Source organism: Osmerus eperlanus, chromosome 20 (genome assembly GCF_963692335.1).
Source record: "Osmerus eperlanus chromosome 20, fOsmEpe2.1, whole genome shotgun sequence".
Taxonomy (NCBI): domain Eukaryota; kingdom Metazoa; phylum Chordata; class Actinopteri; order Osmeriformes; family Osmeridae; genus Osmerus; species Osmerus eperlanus.
Window position 1 is genome coordinate 7,917,652 of NC_085037.1, and position 27,165 is coordinate 7,944,816.

The 27,165-nt window shown below is 47.8% G+C and overlaps 2 protein-coding genes across 9 annotated transcripts; one reads left to right on the plus strand and one right to left on the minus strand.

Annotated features, from left to right (window-relative positions):
- Positions 1-1,553: 1,553 nt before the first annotated feature.
- Positions 1,554-11,337, minus strand: LOC134006860 (claspin). Of its 3 annotated transcripts, XM_062445946.1 has the most exons (24): positions 11,078-11,337; positions 10,297-10,414; positions 9,672-10,057; positions 9,379-9,516; positions 8,826-8,891; positions 8,623-8,695; positions 8,342-8,444; positions 7,690-8,228; positions 7,361-7,540; positions 7,041-7,201; positions 6,520-6,704; positions 6,262-6,314; positions 5,916-6,103; positions 5,317-5,797; positions 5,174-5,234; positions 4,973-5,057; positions 4,796-4,899; positions 4,423-4,584; positions 4,127-4,248; positions 3,911-4,038; positions 3,672-3,822; positions 3,525-3,588; positions 3,019-3,190; positions 1,554-2,387 (listed from the first exon to the last, which is right to left on the minus strand). In XM_062445946.1, exons 1-24 carry the CDS (start codon positions 11,096-11,098, stop codon positions 2,268-2,270), a joined length of 3,861 nt encoding a protein of 1,286 aa, XP_062301930.1. In that variant the 5' UTR covers positions 11,099-11,337; the 3' UTR covers positions 1,554-2,267. The 3 variants fall into 3 exon arrangements, with proteins under 3 accessions (XP_062301930.1, XP_062301928.1, XP_062301929.1); XM_062445944.1 differs by lacking the exons at positions 1,554-2,387; positions 3,019-3,190 and having other exon boundaries at positions 3,314-3,588; positions 4,796-4,896; positions 4,958-5,057; XM_062445945.1 differs by lacking the exons at positions 1,554-2,387; positions 3,019-3,190; positions 11,078-11,337 and adding an exon at positions 10,762-10,891 and having other exon boundaries at positions 3,314-3,588; positions 4,796-4,896; positions 4,958-5,057.
- Positions 11,338-12,447: 1,110 nt separating this feature from the next.
- Positions 12,448-27,156, plus strand: ago4 (argonaute RISC component 4). Of its 6 annotated transcripts, XM_062446265.1 has the most exons (20): positions 12,448-12,634; positions 14,442-14,477; positions 15,893-16,064; positions 16,155-16,275; positions 17,679-17,860; positions 18,339-18,475; positions 18,615-18,767; positions 19,008-19,095; positions 19,302-19,449; positions 19,643-19,762; positions 19,972-20,133; positions 21,291-21,439; positions 21,666-21,850; positions 21,989-22,148; positions 22,364-22,556; positions 22,733-22,855; positions 23,018-23,152; positions 23,252-23,353; positions 23,511-23,710; positions 23,873-27,156. In XM_062446265.1, the coding sequence occupies exons 1-20, from the start codon at positions 12,616-12,618 to the stop codon at positions 23,979-23,981; spliced, it is 2,694 nt and encodes an 897-aa protein (XP_062302249.1). In that variant the 5' UTR covers positions 12,448-12,615; the 3' UTR covers positions 23,982-27,156. The 6 variants fall into 6 exon arrangements, with proteins under 6 accessions (XP_062302249.1, XP_062302251.1, XP_062302252.1 ...); XM_062446267.1 differs by lacking the exon at positions 14,442-14,477; XM_062446268.1 differs by lacking the exon at positions 14,442-14,477 and having other exon boundaries at positions 18,615-18,749.
- The last annotated feature ends 9 nt before the right edge of the window (positions 27,157-27,165 follow it).

The following is a 27,165-nucleotide window of genomic DNA, read 5'->3' on the forward strand; positions in this document are numbered from 1 at the left end:
CAATGCACATAGAGGGCCTAGTTTCAAGTGAGACAAGTTCTTGCGTGGGAAAGGGTGCTTTAAGATGGCTGCTTATTAGTATTATTAGTTATGATAAAACTGTTGCTCTCTGTGTTTCGGGTGGGAGGTGTGTGTGTGTGGTACATCAGACAGACTTTACAAGTGTACTCCCTCCCCATCCCCTGACATCCTAGTCGCTGGCGGGTGAAATGCGCGCGTCCCCCTCGTCTCCTCCGCCCCTCGCTCCCTCCTCATCTCTCCTTTCCACTTCAACAACATCCCCATTCAAGTGCCGCACCTCGAGGCTGTCTCCCGCCTCCTCCCCATCGTTCAATAGTAGCCTAAGCACATGAAAAATACATCAAACACTGCGGCCGCCTGCGGCCCCATCACATGCAAAATCATCTCCATCTTCCAACCCGAACAAGAACCGCGTTGAGGACATTGATACGGAGCACGATAGGCTACCACCGAGAAGGCCCGCGTGCACAAAAAGGCACATTCACAGAGGGACTAAGACAGACACAGATGGAGATGATGTTCAGACACCCATGGTCATCCACGAGGATCCCTAAGGGTGTAAAAAAAAGAAAAAAAGATATGTGTAGGCTTCTTCCAACTCCGAACCACCCTCTTCTCAAAGACATTAAAAAAGAGCATGACTTACCTTGTGAATAAGACCTTGTTAGATTTTTACACAGCCTGCAGTTATGACCCACTTCTCTCAGTTCAGCTTCACGTCTCACCCTGCACCAGGTCTAACTGTGACAGTGGCTGAGGGCAGCTAACCCATGGCTAGACTGTCAAGCCACCACGCAGAGATGCATAGCGGCATGCACTGTAAAGAAAACTAAAGTGGACCTCAAGCCCTTCTCTCTCAGCAACAGTCAAATCGGCCCAGACATGCTAAATAAAAAACAAATCCCCTTCTTATACCTTTCTCTCACACACACTCTCCCTTCGGGTGTATTATAGAGAAGCACAAGAGTTCGTGTATCCATGGTCAATTATTCTAGCCTCCGATCGTTGGAATAAAAAAACTAGCGTTTGTCCTCTAGATATTTGGTGGTCAGTCCATTGCCAAAATGCGTAACCTTCACGCTTGCTTTCAAGTGCATGGGGGGTGGGGGAAAACAGTGCATTGGGAGTTGGGGAATGTTATGATTGAATAAACAAAGCAAGGATTAAATCAGTGTGTGTGTCTGTGCCTAAAGCTAGAGAAGGCTAACCATGGGGTTCATTCCAGCCCTGGTCCCTGCCTCCTAATGAAGTATAATGAGGCCTGGTGCCCCTGGTAACCCCAGGACCTGCTCCTAATCACCTCAGCTTAATGAGATGGGGAGATAAAAGGGGTCATTACAAGTATCCCTAACGAGCCACTATTATTAGCCACTTATCAATGCATTAGTCTAAACAGCAATTATAAATGATAACCAAGGAGTGGAGAGTCATGCGCCAGGTAGTGGTCAGAAGGTGGAAGCTTCATATTGTGTACCAAGAACAGAACAGGCTCACACAGGTTGGTGGGCAAGTCCAAAATCAAAGGCACTATAAGCTAATACTGCAATAATTGGTCTTAAATTAATGTGATCTGACGACTACATTTTTAGTACCCGCAGCCAAATCTCAGGGCTGGTATAAGAAATCAAGGGAATAATATCAGATTAGTTTAAGGAAAGCTTATTATAACCTTAACCATGTTATTTTATTATTCTATGGAGGAAGAACCCAAAGGAGCAAAGAGAGATCTTATCAAGTAGCTTTGGTAACAAAAGGCTCCAAGTCCAACTCTGGATAAGTGAACTCAAATTTGGTAGTGGAATAAAATCTTTTAGGCTAATTTAGGCAATTATCCCTGATTCAAGATGAGAGCAGAATACCATCACAAGGCTACATCGGTTTGCTCTGTAGCCTTAATACATAAAATAAAATAAAAAGAAATAAAATCTTAAAATACACTTTAATTTACAAATACATTCAAAATCAATTATATATATATACACTATTAAAAAAAAATCTTCAACAATTCTATTTACATGATGAAACATTTCCTGGATGTGTATCAAATATGCAATTTGAGGTAAAAAAAACCCAGATGATGCCTGGGAATGAACTGCCAATTTCAAACTCAACAGATATGATGAATGAATACACACTAGACATTGCCTGTTTGTGACAGAATGTGTGTGGTATACTAGTGTGAGTGAAAGATGATCCAGCAGTGGTTATTGGCACCTGTGTGTGTGTGTGTGTCACAGCAAAGAAGCTTAGTTCTCCAGGAAGGAGAAGATGCTCCTGGGAGGTTTGGCCTGCTGCAGGGCTGGGATCCCTCTGCAGGGACGCTTGGCTGCCGGGGTCAGGTTCTCTACTGGCCCTCGCTTCTTCACCTGGGGTGAGGGAGACAAGACCCAGTTAGGGTACCTTTAAAAACTACATGTGTGTCACAGACTGTTGATAACAAAAATCCCTAGTTATTTTAATGGATCTGTCTGAAAAAGTGTGCAACTCTGTCATGGGTTCAGAATAATAATTTGGCTATCCGATTAAAATTATAACTCAATTTGCCTTGTATTATGAAGATCAAATCAGAAACACAATTAAGATTTAAGACGAAAAACAAAAGGCTGACTGGAGCATCTCACCAAATGGAGCCTCTGACAAAGAAAGAGACTCTGATCTGGATCTTTGGCACCACCTAGTGGCCTAACGGTGCCTTACGGTCTGAAATGATTCTACAAGTACATACAACCACCTTACGGCAAGGACACACTGGCTGTGAAGCTACACAAAGTTTACATTTGGACGCAATGCTGTTTCCACTAGAAGCACATTTCCCATGCCGGTCCCGAGCGTTTCTGCACTTTTGTCATAACATGACATACACGGCACAGGCTATATTTAGGCTACTTGTTGTCGAACAGCGAAAGTAAAATTGCTGCACTTCCCGGCCCTTATTATTTTTCCTATCATTATTCAGGGTCTAATGGTTGAGTTATTAGCTGGTTATTAGTGTCTCACCTGTTTCTTGGGTGCGTCAGAGCTGGCCTCCTTCTCGGGGGACAGCGTCTGGAAGAGGAAGCCCCTGGTGCTGCGGGGGGCCATGGGGTTCCCCTCGGAGATGGAAGCCAGTTTCTGGAGCACAGAGCGGGGCTGGCTCAGCAGCGAACCCCTCCTCACCTGGGATGGACGACAGGGGGGGGGGTCAAGGGTCACGTAACAGACCATGTTAAGGTGACGCCGATACTAACACAGCTCGTATCTAGAGGTGCACAGGCCAGGAGGGTTTACGGTCAATCGCTTTTCAATCTGGATGTGTTATTTTGCTTGGTCATGGCTGCACAGTCACGGTCTTGGGGTGCTGTAGCATACACAGACCCATGACCCAGGTTAGTTCCAGCCTTGAAATTAGAATCGCCCGAAGAAGGCCAATCCATTTCTGAGAAGGAAATCTGAGCTTTTTAGACGCAGAGCGAATGGAGGGCGTTTGTGTGGAGTCTGTGGCGTGAGAAGGGCTACTGACCAGGGCGGGCCTCTGGAAGGGATTCAACAGCAGAGCACTCTTCTCAGCCGGGGGGACCAGAGGCATGTCTGGAACACCGTGGAGGGGTGATTAGAGAGAGATCAAGGATTACGTCCTCATGGGAGACGCTACATGTTCTACCAATGCTCACCTTTCTTCTGTAGTTTTTTGGCCGTCAGCTTTTTGGCCACCTTCATGAACTGGCTGTCCTCCTCTCCCATCTCCTCCTCCTCCTCCTCCTCCTCGTTGTCCTCTTCATCATTATGAGCATCACAGGATGACCTTCCTTTCTTGACCTTGGACTGTTAAAGTGGACTGAGATTAGTGCGGGATTCCCTCTTATGCTAAATATACACACGCACACATACAGGCGCACACGCACACACACACCTGCTCTCTCAGCCACTGCTCTCTCTCCACCCTCTCCTTCCTCCTCTGCAGCTCTGCCTGGTCCACGTCGTCCTCATCCTCCTCTTCCTCCCCCTCCTCTCCCATCCCGCTCAAGTCAAAACCCTCATCTGGAACAGGAGACACCCAGAGAGGTCAGCATTCAGCTTTTCAAAATGGCACGTTTGGAACATGCGCGACACACACACACACACTAACCAATGTTTTTCCAGCGGAAGCGGCGCGCTCGGCCGGGGCCGTCTGAATGCAGGTCGCCGTCGGCGAGGTAACGCTCCTGGTACAGCCGCAGGCGCCGCTTGTCATCATCAAGAACCTGCTTCCTGTAGGGGGAGGAGGGGCTTAATGTCCTGTGGGGAGGCACAACTCTGCACCCCCTACCATCCCACCAGTGGAGCCTATCCTCAAACCATTCTGATACAGAACTAGTCAGTAAATAAACATGGTGTTCATCAGTTGTAAAGTGAGTAGCATGGGTGTTGTGGGTGGGTACTCACATGTGGATCTTGTTGACCTGGTCTTGCAGCTCCTCATCAGAGGGCAGCTCGTCCAGCAGCTCGTCCTCCTCGTACTCGCTCCCTCCTGCCCCGTCCTCGTCGTCACTGCCCACGTCGCTGCCGGACAGCTCCGCCTCAGAGTCCACAAACTCTGCCATGCGACTGGGGAGAGGGGGGGGACGGACAACCAAGTGTCACCACGGTGGCCTTCCAGCGACAGGACGTCCCTTTCATTGCATTTGATTAAGCAGACTCTTTTCTCCAAAGCGACATGCAAATAAATGCACATAGAAAACAGCCAAAAACCAGACAGACCAGAAGTGCACAGTGCCTCCAGGTGCGCGTGTGCCGTCAGAGTTCCAGTTTCACTTACATTTTCTTCTTTTTGACTCTGTGAGGTGCAAACACAGCCTGCCTCTCTTCCTCCTCCACCTCGTTCTCCTCATCCTCTCCTTTCTCCTCCTCCTCGCTGTCCTCCTGAAGGAAAACGGGTTACCTGGTGTTCATGGAAATTCTAACCCCCCCCCCCCCGCACACACACCCGTCTTACCTGCTCACTCTGGCTCTCCATATCAGACAGCAGATGAAACTCACAATCTTCCTCCTCCTCTTCCTCATCAACAAGCTTCTTCTCACTAAAACATGATATAAATATATTTAAAAAAAATCAATGTAAAAAATATGTTTAAGACATTGCTATATGTGACAAATCAGGTGCTGGATTACATGTTTGTGGACTGGGTTTGATTACCTGTCCTCGGCTGTAAAGGTGAGCTTGGCAGGACTGGAGACAGGTCTGAAAGGGGACACACCTAGACAAGGAGGAAAATGTGTGAACACAACAACGTTTTGCCTATGTCAATCAGACGTGGGAGTTTACACACACACACTCACCTGGACTGTTAAACCTCCCAGAGCACAGCCCTAACAGTTGATCCATTTCTCGATCCATCTCCTCCTCCCCTGTTCCTTTCCTCCTCTCCTCCATCTCTTCTTCCCCAGCTTGTGTGGGGAACCCCCCGGAGCACAGGCCCAGCAGCTCATTCTCCTGGGACGCCCCCCCCAGCGCCGCCCTCCCACTCCCACTGCCCCCCCCGAATCCCCCGGAGCACAGGCCCAGCAGCTCGCCCATGTTGGCGTCCATGGCGTTCTCGTCCAGGCTGTCCAGTATGAGCTGGCGCTTGTGTGAGCGCGGCGCGCCGTGCCGAGGCCCCACGTTGAGGAAGCCATCGGCGTCCAGCAGCTGGGACTGGGTGTCCTCCTCCAGGGAGAAGCGGCCCTGGGGGCCCGACTCGCCGGGGGACGGGGGCGCGTACAGGTCCTGGGAGTCCTCCACGGGCATGGACAGGGAGGGCTCAGACAGCTTGCTTGAACTCTGGGGGGAGTGGTGGTGGTGGGGGGTGCAGTGGTTAGTGTTTTAGTCGATTGGACACATGTAAACATTTGGATTAGGCCGCTGCTAACGGCAGCTCTGGGACTGGCGTTCTGCTCACCTTGGAGGCGGAGCCTAGGAAGCTGGGTCTGAAGAGGCATGGCGAAGGGGAGCGGAAGGTGGCGTAGCCGGAGACGCCTCGGGCCGTGGTCCGGCTGACTGGCTGGTAGGACGGAAGCATGGAGCTGGCCAGCTCGAAGCTGCTGTTGTGGCTGTTGTCCTTGGCCAGAGACAGAGAGTCGTCCTCCTCTGGAAGGGGCGGCAGCAGAGACACTGATGAGAACCAATTCAGAAAGCTGTCGGCTGGCAAGGCAGAGATTCTCAACATGGATCAGTTCCTATCCGAGTTGGGTTTGGGACGTTCTTTCAGAAAGGGTCAAAGAGCAGATCCAGGCCAGTCTACTGACCCGTCTTAGTGTCGCTCTCCTGACCTCCAGACCCCATCCTCCTCACACCATCCCTGGGATCAGAGGAAACACAGGTCAACATTAATAACCACCAGCTCATCACAGGCCCCACCAAGGACACACTTTCTGAATGTTATAGATGCAAGACTTGTTCCTTTGAAAGATGTGCAAGAGATGATGGTATAATCATATTACTAAATCTACAACTTACATATAGCTCTCTCTCCGTCTCTCGCTCATACACACATACACACTGACCCGGTACGAGAGCAGGAGCTGCCGGCGAACAGCATGAGGGTTCCGTCCATGTTGAGCAGGTCGGGGAAAGGGGAGCGGCCTTTCAGTCCCGGGGAGGGGCTTCTCACATCCCTGGCCCCGCCCTCTTCATCTTCATGCCTCTGCTCCTCCTCACCATCGTCACCCGCTAGCAGCTCATCCACACCCTGGGAACAGAGGACAGAAGCTGCATCACCCCACAGGACAAAACACCTAGATATTGAGATATTGCGCTGTATAGTATTCTTTTTTAGTTCACCATGCCTTAATTACCTAGCTACTGTAATTGAGATGTTATGGTTGTACTGTATTCTTTTTGATCACCGTGCCTGGTAGCTGAGATGCAGTTACTTTGCAATGTGGCTAGTAAACACGCACAGTTCCTTGACACTGACCATCGAAATATTGTTAGTACTATATACTTCTGACCCCAGAGCTTCTGCTGTGCTTTCTATATGCACGACCTGTACGTCACTTCATAAGTCATAAAGTCGCTCCCTTACCTCTTCGCCCTCAGACTCGGTCATCTCTTCCTCCTCCTCCTCCTCTTCGCCGCAGTCCTCGTTGTCTAGGCGACGGAGGGCGGCTTTGCGAGCGCGCTCTTCCTGCCTTCTCACAGCCATGGCCTTCCACAGCCGAGACTGCAGACTCACCAGCTTCTCACCTGCACACACAAGCAGGAGAGACTGGGCTTAGGATAACAGCTCCATCAAACCTGGCTCGTCTAGTGCCTCTGATCATCCAATCATGGTAGCCTCCGTAAGTTAGCCCTGTACACCCGTATGATGCACCCATGAGGCATTTGTCCCTTAATCGAACGCACCCTTCCCAGCCTCTTCCTCCTCCTCTTTGATGGTGACGCTGACAGAATCCGAGCGCAGCTCCTCCTGGCCAGCGGGGGTGCTGTCTTTGCGGATGAGACCAACCTGCACGGTGCGCTCTCCCTTAGGCCGGGCCACAGGATGCACGTGTCGGAAATAGCGCTCCTTCAACGCCTCAACACCTGGATGGGGGACACACAGATCAACCACTGAGGAACAGGGTGTACGCTTCGAAATGAAATTGTTCCCACTGTCCAATTTCCCCAATTGTGGTTGGGATGTTATCCTGATCATTCCAATCCTTCAGTATAAAGGCTGCTCTCAGTCTTACCTGGGTTGACTGGCTGGGGGGGCTCAAGCAGGTTAACAAAGGCCCCCTCGTCTGGACACAGTTTGGAGATGGGTGGTGGGTCCAGCCCCAGCTCTCTCAGCCTGGCCAGTCTGTCCTTCCTGGACCTGTGGTGACCTTGAGCTACAGCCTCCACAATGGCACCAGCAGCAGGCATCGCTACATCCCCAGCCCCGGTCTCCACCAGCCTGGCCGGGGAACGAGATGCTTCCACCTGGCCTGGCACTGGAAGCCCAGCCTCCGTCTCTGTGGATTCAGGCTTGGTATGATCCACCTGGGATGTCTTGGGCATCTCCGCCACTTCCAGGACAGGGGCCCCCGTCTCAGGCTCGTCTGTCCTTGGATGGTGCTCCTGCTGTGGGGAGGAGGTGGCAGACGGCTGAGGTAGGGTCTGGACCTGGGTGAAGGAGGGGACGGTGTTATCCTCTGCAGGGTCATGTTGGGGCTCATTGGGTGGGTTGGAAGGTGGAGGGGCTGGGGCTGGCGTGGTCTCCAGTATCATATCCTGGTACTTGGTAGATCTGAGAAATACAAAAGAAAGAGGTTAAAGTCTTAACTGTTTTGAGCAGTTTGAAGAGTTGAATGTGTACACTAGCAGTTTGTGATGGGGATCAACTTGAGTGAGCATATTTACTTCAGCAGCGCCATGGCGGGTCCTTCTGGCCGGGTTCTCCTCTTGAAGAACTGGTCGAGACTCTTGGGCTCGGGCATGTGGTAGGGCAGTCCCAGGGACGACTCTGCCAGGAAGGAGAGCACAGACATGTCTCACACACATATTACTAAACTAGGAACAGGATACAGTGCATTATGTACGATATACAGACTTGTGAAATGGCAAAAAAAATGTACATTAAACAGGCCCCAATCTTGTAATACTGAAGGGTCTCACTTGAAGGGGGAGAATACACGACTAACCTCTGACTAGACGTTGGGTCTCACTGTGGAGCAGCATTATGGCTTCCCTGCTGGCTCTTGCCGCCTTTCTCTCCTGAGAGCACCAAACACAGGAGGCAGGAGGATAGCATTAGCTTTAAGTCAGATGTATACATTCATCTGGATATGCGGTAAGAAAAGGGAGGTGTAAATTAAAGTTTTTTTAAAAGACATGTACGCCATACTTGTCTCTGTGGTTTGGGTTCATCCTTTTCATCCCCACTCTCTGGTTCATCGTCCAGAAGAGCTTCCTGAGGAAAGGTAAAAAGATTTAAATCACGTCGGAGAAATGTAGTTATTTTCTGAAAATACTGGTGGCTTAGCATTTCTTGTCAGCAGAGAACCCTCTCCCCACATGACCTATGCACACTCTACCTCTGGGATCGATCACATTGACAGCTGATATGCAGGGGAGGGGACTTCTCACCAATATGTTTAAATAGTCGTACATGAAGACTTGGGAACCAGACAAACTTTGTATCACCATGGCGTGTGATGTTTTGTCTCCTTGTGGGCTGGCCGCAAGTAATAAAGCTTTCTTAACTTCACCGACTGACTGTGCAATGCTTGATAGATTACAATTTCTGACAACATATTAAAAAAATAATGAGAAAATCAGGTGTTCAACCACCATGGTCCTATTTGAATACTACCTCCCCGAATACTACCTCCCCAACAACCACACTTCCTTCCCTACCTAAAGAACATCTTTACCTTCAACCACAAGCCGCTACTCACCTTGTGCTTTTTGACCTTCTGCTTCACCGCTGCTCTGATGGCATCCAGAGACTCTTCCTCCTCCAGACCCGTGTCAAACAGGTCAGGGTCGCCAAGGAGACAGCCGCTGTCGTTCAGCACCCGGGGCATGGGGGCCTCCTGCAATCAGAACGAGGCGAGTCCACACAAACCTTTCAAAGATGGTACATCAGTGGAACTCAGTGTGCTATAAAATTGGAAATATATTCCATCAACAAACAACTGGGTTGGTATTGAAACATTTATTTGACCAGCATTTTATATTGCCGACTCACCTCAGCTTTCTCTTTTTTCTTCAGAAGCTCCACGGCCTTGCTGTGCTTCTTTTCCTTTGCTTTGTGTCGCTGACTCTTCTCTCTCTTCTTCCCTTTCCTTTTCAACACCCTCTTTGGTGTATCCTCCTTACTCTCTTTTTCTGGTTCGCTCTCATCACTGTCCACGGGGGCCCGGGATATCCTCTTGCTCTTAACCTCTCCTTTCTTGACCCTTTTGTCCTCCTCCTCTTCCTCCCCAGGAGGCACGTCTTCTCCACTGGATGCTGATAGGATGAGAGCGTCGACCATCCCGGCTCCGTGCTCCTCCTCCCCCTCCTCGCTGTCACTGTCTCTTAGCGCCTTCCGACAATGAGGCCGTCGTTTTATGGTGACCTCATCATCTGAATCTGAGAAACATGCGATTGGGAAATGGTATACATATGTAGTGACGTCTGTAACAAGGTCATACCAATAACACATTGCAGATAGATTAGGTTAGCCAGCAGTGAACTTGCACATCATTATATATTCAGTAAACTAACTTTTAAGTCCTGCATTGACAGTCAGCTAGGGTTTAAAAACATAATTGACATATCATTATTCGACTGTATTTAGTTTAGAATGCACTATTGTCATGTGCCTTCACCTTGCAGAGAATTGATATTTTCAGTCATTTCTTTCACCATCATCTCCTCCACTGGGGAGCCCATTCCACTGTCTGAGTCACTCTCTGCGATTTGGCCTACCACTGGGAGATCCACAACCTGTTGGGGGAAAAAAAAAAGTATTTCAATGGAGCATCATGATTAACTATGTTTAGCTGGGGTTTAGATATTGATAACCTATTACGAGGCTGCTATGGTTTGGAAGGACGAGACTAAACAGACAACGACAACTAGAATCAAAAGTTCAGTCAGCTTGTTTAAACCAAGGCTTGCATTTGTTTGGCCCTTGTTGATTGCTAGTAAAACAGTAGTTGCTTGTAAAGTGGCTGGTTAGCTGGTTGTTTAGGTTGCCAAATGGTGGCGCCTACACACAATGAACTTTGTTAGCTAGCTAGCTAGCGCGGCACTCAAAAACCTAGCTCCTAAATACTTCAATATTAACCAACCTGCGGTATATTTTTCTTGACGTAAATTTAGCCAACAACTCAGTACATTTAACATCTCACTGTGCTTAAATATATATTAACGTTCAATAAAGAACCAACACAATCAACAACCAGCTGTGCTGTGTAGCATTAAAATGATGCCGCAAGCTTAGCCTCCCGCCTGTTCTAATCAAAGAGTACTCCAAGACTAGCAGGCTAACTTGCAAGTCCAATCAACATTTCACGGTACTGATTATGGAAGAGATTGTTGTAAAATGTTTAATTAACATTGACATACACATACATTAACTTTGATTAGCAAGCTAGCAAAACTTACAGGTTGGGAGACGAGACTCATCTTCGACCGCCTGATTTGAACACGCAGAACGAAATCTTTCTTAAACGGTGAGACAAGGACGTGTTGGCTTAAATCTTCCCAAACATAACATGCGTAAACACGTATCTTGTGGTAATATTTCTATATATTAAAATAACTATCGATTGGTTTATTTTCCTCCCGCTCCTGCTATAACAGTGTCAGAAGAACACAGAAAGGAATTTTGATAATTCGCGCGCTGACACAGATGGTACATCCTTGCCAATGTCAGTCAGTTTAGTTCTGGTTTTCTATTGGATTGAAAAGCTAAATAGAATCCGCCTTCAAATAAAGTAACAACATTTGATTGGTCTATTCACATGACACATAATCGACAGCAAGTGCTTTCGATGAATAATTTGTCATTCAGAAAACTATTGCGTTTTTTGTGAATTTTCAGTAAAACGTTTTTTAATACCATCCCCTGATATCACAGACATTGTTTAACTTACTTAAAATGTCAACATTAACAACATTGTAAAAAAAAGATGTTGTCATGTTTTTAGTTTATCAGCATCTATCACCACTGCCACTGCTGCAGAGGAAAGTAATTGTTAGTACAGATAACTGTCAAATGTCGTAACCATTGACAGATAGGTGCATATATCTGCATGTATTTAACTGCACGTAATCTACAACTAAGTTAACTTAAATGCTGTATTTTAATGGTGCAGTGTGGGAATTCAATACAGAATATTAAATCCCTTATTACCATATCTAAAGCCCATTGATTTGATATAAAAATCAATGTAGTGGTGCCAGTAGATCTTTAATTGGCTGATACTACTTAAGTCACAGACCGCCATTTTCACCGACATCAATATAACATAGAAAGTATAGGATTTCTTCTGTGTACTGTGTATATGGCTTTGTCATATGTATGGGAAAGTCAAGGAGGTGGGATGAGTGCATTTTGTCACTGCTGTCATGTCTGGTTACGCAGGCGCAACGGAATTAAAGGTGTAGTCTCCTATTTATGCCCAAAACTGTTATAATCTGCCCATCAACTCACCGCCACAAAGACAATACAAAACATGAATACATTTGTTTGCATTCTTTTTGACATATTGCCAAGCCATTTTGCATGCATTAGGCCTACACTTGTTTGTAGCGTATGAAGAATGTCATTATTTATGTTTCCAACATGGTGACTTTGCGCACCAATTCTCTAAATACACATATGTGCACTTACTTGACGTTGCTTCAAATTATTTTCTATTATTGCATACTGTTTCAACTTGAAGTCGGGGCACATCTTGAGCAATGGAATTACACTGGTCTGTCACTTTAATTGCGCCTCCCCGCGCATGCTCACTTACAAATCCCCAGGATCTGCCTTAAATCACTCAGAAGACAACGCATCCTCAAGACAGCCGGACAGCGAAGAATATATTCCCTTTCTTAAATTAGCCACTCTAAGCTTCGAGATACCGCCCCCAATTTCAGTGTCGGTACGGAGCCGCCAGGCCGGGACAGAGACGGAGAGAGAGCCCTCGGCCATGGAAGCGCTCGGACCCGGTAAGAGGATGAAACAAATAGCCCGTGTTGGGAGTGTGTATGCGCAAATGCATTGCTTTACTGGGGGCCGTGGTTGTAACCTGCTAGGCCTCGACGACACAGAAAAACAAACGATCATATCAGGGCCCAGTCCGTTTGACACATTAATACAATTAAGACATTATTATGTCCGTAATTGTACCGTGTAATAAGCGTATGCTACGTGAAAACACAAATAAGGGTAATCAAATTGGTTCATTTTTACAGTTGTTTTCTTTCTGATGTCCGTGCTCGTGCTGAGAGGGTTGGACGGCATTGTGTGGGGGGATTTAACCAGGACGTTTCTTCCGTGTCGTGTGTTTACGCTGATCACGTCTGTTATACTCCGTTATCGAGGGTTTTTTTTGTATCAGAAAAGTATATTTCTTATTGAATTAGTGCCACCGATACGAATAACAAGTCGCCTACATCATAAACTAATACAATGAAATAACGTGGAAGTCTGTAGCTGCTAACGTTGCAAGCTAACTGACTCGTCTACGGACATTCGAGAGCTCGCTTCCCTATTCTAGCGATGTAACTAGCGAACAGGCTAAGAAAAAAAATATAGCTGTACAAACGTCACATTTTATTTTTTTGACAGCAAACAACTATGTTTTGACTGATGAACACCAAACCATCACCGTTCCAGTGTTAACCTATTATTTTTACGCGCCACTGATTCCTTGTTGCTTTGCCTGTGAAGTAGAACAGACAACACGCGCTCGTGCATGCACAGAATGGAGCTTGGCCTGCCCTTTGAATGTAATGTATTTTTATCGATCTGTCTTGCAAGCTATAGCTGATGCGTCCATCCTCACTCGATATAAACACAAAAGCAGTAATGTGTGTATATATATTTTAAAAAGAATTACACAGATGCAGTTTAGATATACAGCTCTAAATCAGAGCTTTTGCTGGCAAACCGAGTGACACAATTTGCAGACAAAAAAAAACTTGCACTGCGAATTACGTTTACATTTGCTTTGGAAGTATATTGTACTCAACATCAGTACAATCATCCATTGATTGGGCAATAGTCACCTGTAAATCACAAAACCAGTCTCATGTCTCAATGTCATAATTGACTAATCTCCCATTCCATCTTCTCTTCAGCTTAATCCCCCAAATCATTCCATTGTACACAAGCTATGGCAGCCAATAGCAGTTCTCTCTCCCCCCTCCAACAGATAGAAACAAACTTGACCTTATAACACATGCTTAGGTGAAATCCACATCTCAAATGCCAGGAGGTTTGGTCAAATGCACTATTCGTGCGTTGCTTTGGATTAAGCATCTGATAAATGAATAAAATATATAACGTATTGTGGCGACTAGCAGAATCGGCCACAGCTTTGTGTGCATAACACAACCTCAAATCCTCTACTAATTGAGTGCACTTCCTTTTTGAAAACAAGTCAAATGCTTTCTTTGACAACAACTAGTATCTTTTGTGGCTGAGTTGAAGAAGCCAATTTTAACAACCAAAATAGGCCTTACATAATGTAGCATCCTTGTTTTTTATGGCAGGTTTTGGTAAGCAGCCATGCAACAGCCTGTGAACTACAACTGGTTCTTCATGTAACTGCCAAATCCTCTTGGCCATTTTTCACCAAACTAAATTAAATGGACAAAATAGAATTTCCCCAATCTGGGCGACAATGTATTGTGTGTCCATTCGAGGCGCTAAAGTCGCCCAGTTAGTTTGTAACGTTCTTTGGCCTTCTTTGATGCCTCAGAAAGATGTCTTGGTAGAAAATAAAAATGGGTTTTATGTTATGTCATGTAGGGGAATGGACACAGCCCATTTCAGAAGAACAAGAGGGTGAGTAGACAGTGGGTCAATGGGGGCCACAGGTTTACCTGGGTGGGGTTGCATGTCATCTTTTTTAACCTCAAGTTGAGAGGTACCAGTTGGACACCCTAGACCCCCTCAATGGGGGTTGGAGAGGAGGAGGAGGGGTACGTGCTGGTTTGTGGGAAAGGGAGGGGTCCTGGCATTCCACATGGTGACACACACTTACACTCTTCTCTCTATCTCTCCCTCTCCGTTGCTCTCTCTCTGCGTCTCTCCACTCAGTCGCTCACCACCTTACTAGTGTAGCAGCTGAGAGAGCTATATTTGGAACCCTCCCCACTCTGTTTTTGGTGAAAGTGGGTGACCAAACCTCACTGTGCTCCTTGTGAGTTTCCCGAACCCAACCTGTAACTCAAACATGTGTAAACGCTCGTGGGGGACCCACGGGCTGTTGTCATAGGTCCTGTCGTTGTACTTCACAGAGGGTGAGAACAAGGGGCGGTGGGGGTTGGGTTGTCAAGGGGTGGATGAGGGCAAGCGAGGAACATGTTTTTAAGAAGCAGGGAGGGTCCCGGTTGTCCTTCTTTTGCACGTTGTTTGCTAACTGGAGCGTGTTGGTGCATCGGGTTCAGGACCCCCGCAGCCCCCTTGTCAATTGACAAAAGCAGTGTGCATCCCCCCTCCCTCCCTCCCTCCTTCCATCATTTACCCTGTCATCATGAAGCGCCAAGGACTTCCCTTCTCTTAGTTTCTACAATATCTTGAATAAATGTGCCAGGGTACTTTTTTTGGTGTAATTTAAATCTATGTTTGCTAATGTTCCTCAAGTAGTAGCTTGTCAGTTAACAGACAGGATAGGTCTCTTCTTTATCTGTGACTTCACAGATAAGGTTCCTCAGTGAGAGACAGAGAACGAGAGGGTGTATGTAGAAAACAAATATACTGTAGAAATCATTGATATCAGTGGATTACTGTAAAGATGGGGTGGGGCATAGTAGCTGTAAGTGTGTGTGTGTAATGGTAATCCCAGTGTCTCCTCTGCCCCCCCCCTCCCACTCGCTGTATCGGGTCCTGCTGCTGTCTGTCTCCTTCATGCTGGCCTTTGTCTGGGTGCACCCCAATATACTCGTGGGTGGAGTTAGGGGTGGAGAGGCGGGTAATTGAGGGTCATTGTTTTGCTTGCCCCCTTGACCCTTTGTGGGTCACTGGGCAAAATGATAGAGGCCTCTAAATTAACGCGGGAAGGCGGCGCAGTGTGATTGGACAGATAACCATCAGATCTATTTGTATTGAAATCTGTCCTGTATTGATTTCCTCATCTAGCTATCTTAGCCACTGATTATAAAAAATAAAAAAACATATGACACACCGGCAATATTTTTTTCTGTTTCTCATCCACTCTTGTCACCTAAACTTAAGTAATGTTTCTCTCACTGTTGCAGGCCCCCCTGCCCCCACCTCCCTCTTCCAGCCTCCCCGTCGACCCGGCATGGGCACGGTGGGGAAGCCCATCCGCCTCCTGGCCAACCACTTCCAGGTGCAGATTCCCAAGATTGATGTCTACCACTACGATATCGACATCAAGCCTGAGAAACGACCTCGGAGGGTCAACCGGTAAGACACTTATTGGCTGGCATAAACTTGCTTGTTCAAATGTTACAATTTAGAAGTGTCTCTCACCAATACTTCTCTGGCCCTCCACAGGGAGGTGGTGGACACCATGGTACGGCACTTCAAGATGCAGATCTTTGGAGACCGCCAGCCGGGCTATGATGGGAAGAGGAACATGTACACGGCTCACCCCCTGCCCATAGGGAGAGACAGGGTGAGCGCACACCTCCAGCGCTCACACACCATTGACTCAACACTACATCAACACAAGGACAGGGCTCTACAGTGCGCCCATTTTACTCGCTTATGCAAGTAAAAATAGATGTGTGCACGCATGGAAAAGTATTTGGGCGCACGGGTGCGAGCGAGTTTTAACCATAGACATACAGCCTATGTTTTTAACCTATTGCAGCTGTCAGTTACGTGAAAAGAGATGAAGGAACCTGAAAATGCTCAAACCATTATTTGCAACGGGAAACGTCTATTCCTCTTTTTTTGAGAGATTTCAACTACTAATCGTGACTTGGATAAACCTTATAGGCTGCGTCCTGCGATAGCCTACTGCATCTGTCCTGCGATAGCCTACTGCATCTGTCCTGCGCTGTAACAGCCTGGCTAGTGATCTAGCTAGCTAACCTTCACACTCAGTGTGAACAATCGAACTAGGCAAACTAACGTCCAACACTACACATACCAAAATAAACACAAGTTCAACAATAGAAACTTAAACAATGCTTCCGTCAACAAAATCAACCCCCCAACTGAGTCCCCTTTTGTCCTACCGCAAGCAATGCTGAAAACCAAGAGCGCAGTTGCGACCCCACATGAACACCGGTGCGAATACAACATAAAAACTACATTTCCGTTTAATGAGTAGTTTGAACCCATCCACCACAGATGACCTCATTCGGATCAGTATAGAGGCAGTGGAAGTGTTTGATGCCTCTAAATGTGCTGAAAACTTGCTGTCAGCTGAAAAAAGATCAAGACTCCCATGCTACAAAGCTTGGCCAAGCCAGTCAGTTTGAAACAATGTTACAATGAATACAAAAAAGTAATAAATGAATATGTAATGAATAAATAAATAACCAATCCTGTTTCCAGTCAATTTTATGTAATTCATTCAATAGTCTAATAAAAGTCAGGTCAGGTGGAGTCAGGTGGCTGAGCGGTGAGGGAGTCGGGCTAGTAATCCGAAGGTTGCCAGTTCGATTCCCGGTCATGCCAACTGACGCTGTGTCCTTGGGCAAGACACTTAACCCTACTTGCCTCGGGGGAATGTCCCTGTACTTACTGTAAGTCGCTCTGAATAAGAGCGTCTGCTAAATGACTAAATGTAATGTAATAATGATGCAATGTTTAAACAGAAGCTGACTGTGCCCCTACATTTTTTCACTTGGGGGCACATGTGCTCCATGCAAAAAAAGTTGGCGTAGAGCCCTGAAGGAGGAACCAATTTCACACTTGAAATCCTGTCCTAGTTTGGGAAAACTAGTTTGTATGTAAAAAAAATAAATAAATAATAATAAAAAAATCTCCAAGAAAGAACCACTTTCACCTGACATCAGGACATCCTGTCTTCCTCTCCCTCCCTCCCTGTCTCTCTCTCTCCCCCAGGTGGACCTGGAAGTGACCCTCCCTGGGGAGGGGAAGGACCAGACGTTCAAAGTGTCTCTGCAGTGGGTGTCAGTGGTGAGCCTGCAGATGCTCTTGGATGCCCTGTCTGGACACCTGAACGAGGTCCCTGAGGACTCCGTGCAGGCCCTGGACGTCATCACACGCCACCTGCCTTCCATGAGGTACCAACACGCGTGCCCGGGAGGTTTCACCGCATGTCAATTTTATACGTAGCTGGAGTATACATGCTCCATCAGTGGTCTGTGTACGGAACGAGCCCCAAGCAGTGATATGAACCCTAAAATGCAAGGCGTCCTTGATGTTGTTCTGTGCCTGGCTTTCATATGCAGACAGTGTAACCGTTTTTGTTGAACTCTCATTTGAGCTGGCAGTTAAATGCACCGGTGGAATTGCTAAATGGCCATGAAGCCGGCATAGGAGAGCCAGCCAGCAGTGTGTTGCTCACACAAACACCAGAAGGCTTAGTTGAGTGACCACTGGACAATACAGCTTCAGAACTCAGACCTGAATCATTAATTGGATCCGGCCCAGAAATTCTAGTCATGTGATGTATTGGACTTCCGCTCGGTACATTTGGACACCTGCTCTGAGAGGCTGTGTTGTCTAACTTGTGTCCCCGGCACGTCTCTCTCCCTCCAGGTACACCCCAGTGGGCCGCTCCTTCTTTTCCCCCCCAGAGGGCTACTACCACCCCCTGGGCGGAGGCCGGGAGGTGTGGTTCGGCTTCCACCAGTCCGTCCGTCCTGCCATGTGGAACATGATGCTCAACATCGATGGTAAGACGTTTGTGAGGATGCAAACGGGTTTGGGGGCATTCCCATAGCCATATGTTGTGTATGCTAGTGATGGTTGATACTGATTGGCTGATGTTGTGTGGTCGTGACATGCATGCTCTTTTCCACCTCCTCCCTGCAGTTTCAGCCACAGCGTTTTACCGAGCCCAGCCAGTCATAGAGTTCATGTGCGAGGTCCTGGATATCCAAAACATCAACGAGCAGACCAAGCCACTCACCGACTCCCAACGCGTCAAGTTCACCAAGGAGATCCGAGGTGGGTGGGGACCTGCAGGTCAGACCAATGTTTAAGCCATGCTTCTACACAGACACACATACACATGCACACGCACACACCACTTACTGAAGGATGGATTGTCAATGAGCAAATGCTGCATGGTTACAGTGATGTTCTGGTGCAGCCGTTTTCATTCATAATGCACAAGATGTCTGTTTCACGTGTATGCGACCCCCCCCGTTGTGAAATATGTTTCTGTGTGTGTGTGTACGTACGCGTGTGTGTGTGTGTGAGCAGGTCTGAAGGTAGAGGTCACACACTGTGGCCAGATGAAGAGGAAATACCGTGTGTGCAATGTCACACGTCGCCCTGCCAGCCACCAAACGTAAGTTCTCTCTCCGTTTTAAACAACTTAAATTCCTCACAAGCTTACTGAATATTTAACCTACTAGCCCTAAAATATAAATGGACACCTTGTTGAAGAAATCCACAAGTAGTTTCCAATACTGCAGGTTTGTCTTTTAAAGATTGGGGCCTTATCAATATAGTCATGTATTTTGGGTGAATGGCATCTTTTTCCCCCATGTGCAGGTTCCCTCTGCAGCTAGAGAATGGCCAAGCCATGGAGTGCACTGTAGCGCAGTACTTCAAGCAGAAGTACAGTCTGCAGCTCAAATACCCCCACCTACCCTGTCTGCAAGTAGGGCAAGAACAGAAGCACACTTATCTGCCCCTGGAGGTGAGGGTGGGGTGGGGTGTAGGCCAGGAACACACACACACTTCCACATAAACACACTCATCCATACACGAGACGGCAACGTGCATGCCCAGAATGCAACACACTCAGTTACCGTCATATCTAACATGTTTGGAAAGGTATCCTTGTTATGACAGCTGTGGCATATTAGTCATGCAATGTCCCTTTCTTCCAGGTTTGTAATATTGTGGCAGGGCAGCGCTGCATCAAGAAACTAACAGACAACCAGACGTCCACCATGATCAAAGCCACCGCTCGCTCCGCTCCCGACAGACAGGAAGAAATCAGCCGACTGGTGAGTGAGTGGCCTCTAAAAGCCGGTGTGTAACTGCAACATAAGTAAAAAAAAAAAAAAAAAAGAAGTATAAATAGCCTAGTGTTTAAAACGTTCTACAAATGAACAGTCTAGGATGCTCTCGACCTTTAAAAAATAAATAAAAATAATTAAAGAAAAAAAAGATTTCGGAACTGTCCGACGTCTAACCACCAATCTCTGTCCCCCAGGTCAAAAGCAACAGCATGGTGGGTGGTCCGGACCCCTACCTGAAGGAGTTTGGCATCGTGGTCCACAACGACATGACGGAGGTGACAGGCCGTGTGCTCCCAGCGCCCATGCTGCAGTATGGGGGCCGGGTCAGCACCGACACCGGAAGGGACTGTGGCAGGGTGAGTACCAGGGGGGCTGGCTAGGTACCGAAGCCGCGTGTGTGTGTGTGTGTGTGTGTTAGTGGTAATGCTTAGAGCCGTTCTTAGCATCCTTCGTTCCTCGTGTTGTAGTAGTTTTAAGTCAATTAGCCTTCCTTGTCTTTTAAGAATAAAGCAAAGTAGAGGAGTAAGCGTTGAAAGACCGTTGAGATTCAATCCCTTAGTGCCAAATCATCTCCTAGCTAGTGCTAATCACCCTCAAGAGTACACCAGGACCTGTGTCCCTCATGCGTCTCAACGTAGGAGTGTACTAGGAATGATCTTGTTTCTTTTCAAATTAAATTAAACGGACCTCATGCCAGATTAGTAGTCTTAATCTGAGAAGCACGATGAATACAGGCCCAAAAGTGATTGGATGGACCGGAGAAAATCCCACCTGATCTAAGCATAGGTGAAGCTGACCGCCTCATGCCCTACTGGCAACCATGCTGATTCTTCCAATCCTGGGATGTGCACTCGCTCATGGGTTAGGGGTTGGGGATCAGTTTGGGATTTACAATGTTCTTAAGATGGCCAAACGATGAGCTGTCTAGCTAACACGAGGATTAGATCCTCTGTCACCATAAGTATACATAAACACCATGTAGGAATCTTTTGAACTTTTATCTGAAAGAAGTATATCTTGAGTGTTTGTTGCATGCTGGGAAGTGGAGTATTATTGTTGTCCTCTGAAATGGGGGGGGGGGGAGAAAGCATCTGTGCACACGATGATAATGATAATCATTTGGTGAGATCTAGGGCTGTATTTGTGAATTACAGCCCCAGGAGAAAAGCAGCTATCAATTTAGTTTTCTTATTTAATACATACGATCTCAGATATGCCATCCTGCACTGTGTTCATGGTGTATATCATATATTCATACGCATGATTCTTTTAATATATGGCTAAAGACAAAGGCCGTATTCTTCAAGATGAATGTTTATTGCCATCATGACATAGTCACAGGCCGTCAAAATGGCCCCTGAAGATTCAAATCATGTGTTCCTACTCAAAATGACGTGATACGGTCTTTAACAGCAGAAACGTACGCATTGGGATGTACAAGGAGGGTGTGTATGGTACTATCTAGTATCTACTGTGTCGGCTGGTCAAACCGGGGGGTTCACTAAGAGGGTAGGGACTCTCTCCGCAGAATAAGACGGTGGCCACGCCCAACCAGGGCGTGTGGGACATGAGGGGGAAGCAGTTCTACGCCGGCATCGAGATCAAGGTGTGGGCTGTGGCCTGCTTCGCCCCGCAGAAACAGTGCAGAGAAGACCTGCTCAAGTGAGTCTCTCTAACCTAGCTGTCCACGTCCTTTCATGCAGGTACAGCATTCTCTGATCTGTGCTGTCGGGCGCGTCTCAATGCCCTCTCTTCTGGTGTTTTTGAGATCCTTCGATTGAAGATTGAAGAATGGTGACTTGATCTCCAGATGTCGATGGTTAAGAAAAGGCTTTTAAAGTTTCTCTTAACCCCCCCCCCCCCCCCCCGCCCTCACCCTCTCTCCAAGGAGTTTCACAGATCAGCTGCGTAAGATCTCTAAGGACGCTGGCATGCCCATCCAGGGCCAGCCCTGCTTCTGCAAGTATGCCCAGGGGGCAGACAGCGTGGAGCCCATGTTCAAACACCTCAAGATGTCCTATGTTGGCCTACAGCTCATTGTGGTCATCCTGCCCGGCAAAACGCCTGTCTACGGTAAGAGAAAAGGACTGTTTGTTTCTGCTTGGCTTTCATCAGTTTCATTGTTGTGGTTCTATGATACTTCAGCTTCAATTAATGATCACTTAATTGATTAGAAATGAACACGACCTGTGTGTGTTTCTCTTTCTCCAGCGGAGGTGAAGCGTGTAGGAGACACTCTGCTGGGCATGGCCACCCAGTGTGTCCAGGTGAAGAATGTGGTGAAGACCTCCCCCCAGACCCTCTCCAACCTCTGCCTCAAGATCAACGCCAAACTGGGGGGCATCAACAACGTCCTCGTTCCCCATCAGAGGTGAGGGGGGGCCTTCAGTTTTTTGCGCGGGGGGGAGGGGGGGGGGTCTAGTTGTACGAATCTTGAAGGAACCAACTGAGGCTACGCTTAAATGTTTATATCCACCTCCACACATCCATCTTTCCCCTCCACTTTTTCTCCAACTCTCCCTCCCTCCCTCTCTCTCTCCCTCACCATCCTTTGCGCTGTATCCCTCCGCCCACTCCTTCCCCCAGGCCCTCCGTGTTCCAGCAGCCCGTCATCTTCCTGGGCGCTGACGTTACCCACCCCCCGGCGGGTGACGGTAAGAAGCCGTCCATCGCAGCGGTGGTGGGCAGCATGGATGGCCATCCCAGCCGCTACTGTGCCACCGTGCGGGTGCAAACATCCCGCCAGGACCTGTCCCAGGAGCAGCTTTACAGTCAGGAAGTAGGCTGGTTGATTAGTTCATTATCTGATTGGCTTAGGAGTTCATTGGTAGAATTTTTCTTTTGATTTTGGGGGCACAGGTGGAATTAAGACATGCGTCACACCCTGGCCCGTGGCCAGGGGTCAACATGAACGCGTGCACGCCTACATGTTGACAGTCCCCATGTCCATACCAGGTGATCCAGGACCTGACCAACATGGTGAGAGAGCTGCTCATTCAGTTCTACAAGTCCACCCGCTTCAAGCCCACACGGATCATTTACTACCGAGGAGGAGTGTCGGAGGGCCAGATGAAACAGGTGGGCCACCCGAGAGTTCAGTCCTGGCAGGAGCACTACCACCCTGCTCTTCAGTTGGAGAATTGAACTGTTTCATTTGAATTCTCCTCATCTGGCTTCATTGGCTGAGCAGTTGGTGAGCAGTTGGTGAACGCTAAACTGTGATTCATTGCCTGTGTCCAGGTGGCGTGGCCAGAGCTGATAGCCATCAGGAAGGCGTGTATCAGTCTGGAGGAGGACTACAGACCGGGCATCACCTACATCGTGGTGCAGAAACGCCACCACACCCGCCTCTTCTGCTCCGACAAGGCTGAGAGAGTAAGTACTGGTGTCCCATTGGTCTCAAATGGCTACTAGTCCGAGGCTCGTGTTGTTTTTGTTGTAAGAGCGGGTCTGAACATCTATCGCCCCCTGCAGGTGGGCAAGAGTGGCAACGTTCCGGCCGGCACCACAGTGGACAGCACCATCACACATCCCTCTGAGTTTGACTTCTACCTGTGCAGCCATGCTGGGATCCAGGTGAGTGCAAGCCACGCACACGCACACATTCACAAACACACACACAATGTGTGGGCACATGCACACTGCTTACAGATGACTGATTTCAATCATGTGGCAGTCATGAAATTGTTGAAATCTCCCCCCCCCACACACACACACACACACACACACACAGGGCACCAGTCGGCCCTCCCACTACCACGTCCTGTGGGACGACAACTGCTTCACGGCAGACGAGCTCCAGCTGCTGACCTACCAGCTGTGCCACACCTACGTCCGCTGCACACGCTCCGTCTCCATCCCTGCGCCAGCCTACTACGCCCGCCTGGTGGCCTTCCGCGCCCGCTACCACCTGGTGGACAAAGACCACGACAGGTGAGCGGTCGAGACGAGGTCTCAGAGGGAACGTTTTCCTCAACACACGGGAATGTAACGACACCATAGGCCGAATGTCTTGGGTAGGGTTGTTCATCTTGGTGTCTGTTTCTTGGTGTCGACTGAGTTTAAAACCATCCCCTCTCTTTCCCCCCCCTCCAGTGCGGAGGGCAGCCATGTGTCAGGGCAGAGTAACGGCCGGGATCCCCAGGCCCTGGCCAAGGCTGTCCAGATTCATTATGACACCCAGCACACCATGTACTTCGCTTGAACCACACCAGCAGGGACAGCGCAACTTCCTCTATCCTCTCTGTCTCTGTTTTTTTGCCAGTCTCTCTCTCTCTCTTCCTTGCGTCTTGATCTGCACCTGAGCGACTAGAAGCCAGTGGAATTCGGCCTCGTTGTCCTCCCCACTTCCCACTCGGGGGTGGGAAACAAACAACGTTTGGCGTTCCCACAATCAAGTCGCCTTCTACCAGCAAAAGCAGGCAGTACAGGACCCGCCTGGGTCGCCACTGCGCAGAGTAAAATCCCCACATTTACACAGTTGAGCCATTTCTATTGAGTTTCCGATCATTTATTTTGGTTTTGAATGTCTATTTTTGTTTGTTTTTGTAATATACACTGAGCGCGGGGCGGACTGGCGCTAACCGCCAGGGCAGCTCTTTAGCTCTCCCAGCTAAGCAGGACTCTCTACTTTACCTCAAAGCCCTTTTGGGGCGAAATCTGTCACAAGGTCTTGGGTTGGGGTGTTGGGGCACTGCATGAGGATGAAGTTGGGGTGGGGGGGGGGGCGGGAAAAGGGGCAGTGACCTTTTTAGATTTTTTTTTTTTCCTTTTTATGACCGTGTTTTAACCTTTTCTCTTTTTCGGTCTTTTACAAGCGAGGTGACCTGGGTGTCCACGCCCATTACTCTTCTTCTCCCATTTTAGCGAAAGAATAAGTGTGTGTGTGTGTGTGTGTGTGTGGTGCGTTTGTGTTGTGTATATACGTGTGTGTGTGTGTGTGTGTGTTTCATGGCAGGCCACTGAATTGTAAAGGGAAATCAAGGAGATAACTGCTGTAAATGCCTCAGATTTGATGTTTTTATATTCACACATTACATATATAATATACATATAAATATTTACATCTATAAAAGCAACAGATGAACTCTCCAGGCCTCTCTCCGAGGCTGGTGGGTGTATGTGTAGCAGTAGTAACCGTGGTCTGGCCTGTGTGTTTGGCCAGGCATTGGAACCTGTTGAATGGCCGAGAGCTTTGCACAGACAGACAGGGCGCCGTCTAACTGGCCTTGACGTCTGTGTGAGGGGAAAGAGCGGATCTGCTTGGTCCATCCTTAACCCTCTGTTGGTGTGAGGAGGTGGCAATGATCCTGGTTAGGGGAGTGGGGAGTAGCAGTAGCTTTTTGTTTTTGTATTTAACATTTTTTTTGTAAGGCGCTAGTCGTCTGGTTTTCAGTGGGGGAACGCAGGGGGGGTGGGGATGGTTAGGAAACACGAGGTCCGTTTTTTGAGGTCTCCTTTGCCACACCGGCCAATTCATTGCACTGACCCAGCACACCAGGCGAAGCAACAGAGGGCACTCTCTCTCGAACCTTTATGCATTTATACATAAGAATCATCAAAACAGATTTGTAAGAGTTTAATATAAAATAATGTTCTGTGGCGATCTTAAAACTTGTTTAGAGCAGTACTTTACCGTTGTTGACGTTCTTATCGTTGTTGTTGTTGAAGTTGTTGTTAGTACTATGATGGTAATTTTTTTATGTTTATCAGAAAGGCAGTGGACCTGAAGGTTGGTAGGAGATCAGGACTAGGTTTTGGAGCTGCAGGAGAGGGTTCAGGGTTCGGAGACTCCTGGACTTGGTAGCATTCTGGCCATGGTTTGGGCCCCAAGGTGTGTCAGGTTTGAACTCCCTCATCCTCCTCAGTTGTTCCATAGTGAGATCTGGTGTTAGTGGGAAGGCTTGATCATGTTCTCCAGGACGGTACCCCGACTGGTCAAGCAGATGTTTGCCAGCGCACCCATGTAATGGGCAGTGTTGGCATCGGGGTGTCGGTTTGAGGAGAAAGCTGTTGACAGTCTAAGCTGGTAGAAAACTGGGATTTGAGGGAGTTGAATGCTTCAGAGGTATGCAATAGGCAATGATTTCTTCTTTTTTTTTTTTACCTACAAAAATTTCTATAACTGTTTGTGTGTATTTGAATAAGTATACCTATCTCTACTTATAGTGTTTTTTTATTAATCTAAGAGGAAAGGATTCAAACACAAGATATGAATTAACAGTAAGCATAAGCACTGCCCCCGTCTGGAACTACCGGTCATCTGGCCAGGTCCTATCATCGGTGCGGTTATCACCACTGTTATGATTGTTTTTTTTATGGTTACGGTAGTGCAGGCAGGGTTACCTTGTACCTCTTCTTGTTGCGGTTATAGGCTGGGGGGGGGGAGGGGGGGGGGTGACAGGGAGGGTGGGCGACGTGCACGCCCCTGCAGGATGGAAAGCTCAGCGAAAAACCCGTTTGTAATAAACCACCCGTAAAGCAGCAGGTTTGCTATGAACGAGTTTGAGCCCACCTGCCTGCCGAGGGCGTGGGCGCTGGCCTGTAGGAGACGAGCAGTGCGAGGCCACCAGCCTATGAGAGGAAAGCATGGAATAGGTAACAGCCAGTAGCGGAGAAGTATGGGGAGAGGGTTGGTCTTTAGGGGTGAGCACCGGCCTATCACAGAGATGCATGGGCTGTGGGGATGATAAGGGGGGTAGGATCCAGGCTTAGCATGCAATACGTTTCGGATCAAAGCTGAGAAAAGGAAGTGCACTACTCTCCCTTGGTGAGGGAGCTGTGGTGGTGGTTGGCTTGGTGCTCGGGCCCTGTTTCCCCTTCTGGAGGGGTTTGGCTAGACTAGCGTTCTGTTACAGGAAGGGGTTCCTTTCCATGTCCCCTTGTTCACTCTTTACTTCATAAGAGCTGTGGGATTAGTTTGGTGCAAATATCAAGGTGGTAACAATTTACAGACTATTGAAATCCGTGAAGAATGAATGAAAAGGAAAACTGTTCACATGAGGAGCAACTTTTTCCAACGGAATGCTGTCTGCGTGGGGGTCCTAACTAGGGGGCAAGTATTGATGACTCCAGTTTTGAACATATTAACATTGCAAAGCAATATTAACCCAAATCCAGTTTTCGAATGCGGAAAAAAGCTATAATTCTTCTTGTTGATGTGGCTGTTGGTCTGCTCTTGCTATTGCTACCGTTTGTATTCCTGTACTTGTTTTTTTGCTTGTATCAATCAGTGGGAATGTGCATTTGGTGGACTTAGCTCTTTAGGGTCTTTTTTTATAGTTAAAAACATTTTTGACTTTGCTCGTCTGCATGCCAGAGTATTGTCCTAAAAACTTGTTAGAATCATATTTATTAAAGAGAGAGAAAGAGAAAAAAAATTAAGTCCG

What these genes read in the sequence shown, in the direction of transcription:
- ago4 (XM_062446262.1), top strand. Translation starts at nt 15,811, where the DNA reads ATGACACACCGGCAATATTTTTTTCTGTTTCTCATCCACTCTTGTCAC. An exon ending in CCGGAAGGGACTGTGGCAGG is followed by an intron (nt 20,134 to 21,290) that starts GTGAGTACCAGG and finishes CTAAGAGGGTAG; the next exon opens with GGACTCTCTCCGCAGAATAA. An exon ending in GTGGACAAAGACCACGACAG is followed by an intron (nt 23,711 to 23,872) that starts GTGAGCGGTCGA and finishes CCCCCCCTCCAG; the next exon opens with TGCGGAGGGCAGCCATGTGT.
- LOC134006860 (XM_062445946.1), bottom strand. Translation starts at nt 11,098, where the DNA reads ATGAGTCTCGTCTCCCAACCT. An exon ending in CCCGCCATGGCGCTGCTGAA is followed by an intron (nt 8,229 to 8,341) that starts GTAAATATGCTC and finishes TGTATTTCTCAG; the next exon opens with ATCTACCAAGTACCAGGATA. An exon ending in CAAAAAACTACAGAAGAAAG is followed by an intron (nt 3,589 to 3,671) that starts GTGAGCATTGGT and finishes ACGGTGTTCCAG; the next exon opens with ACATGCCTCTGGTCCCCCCG.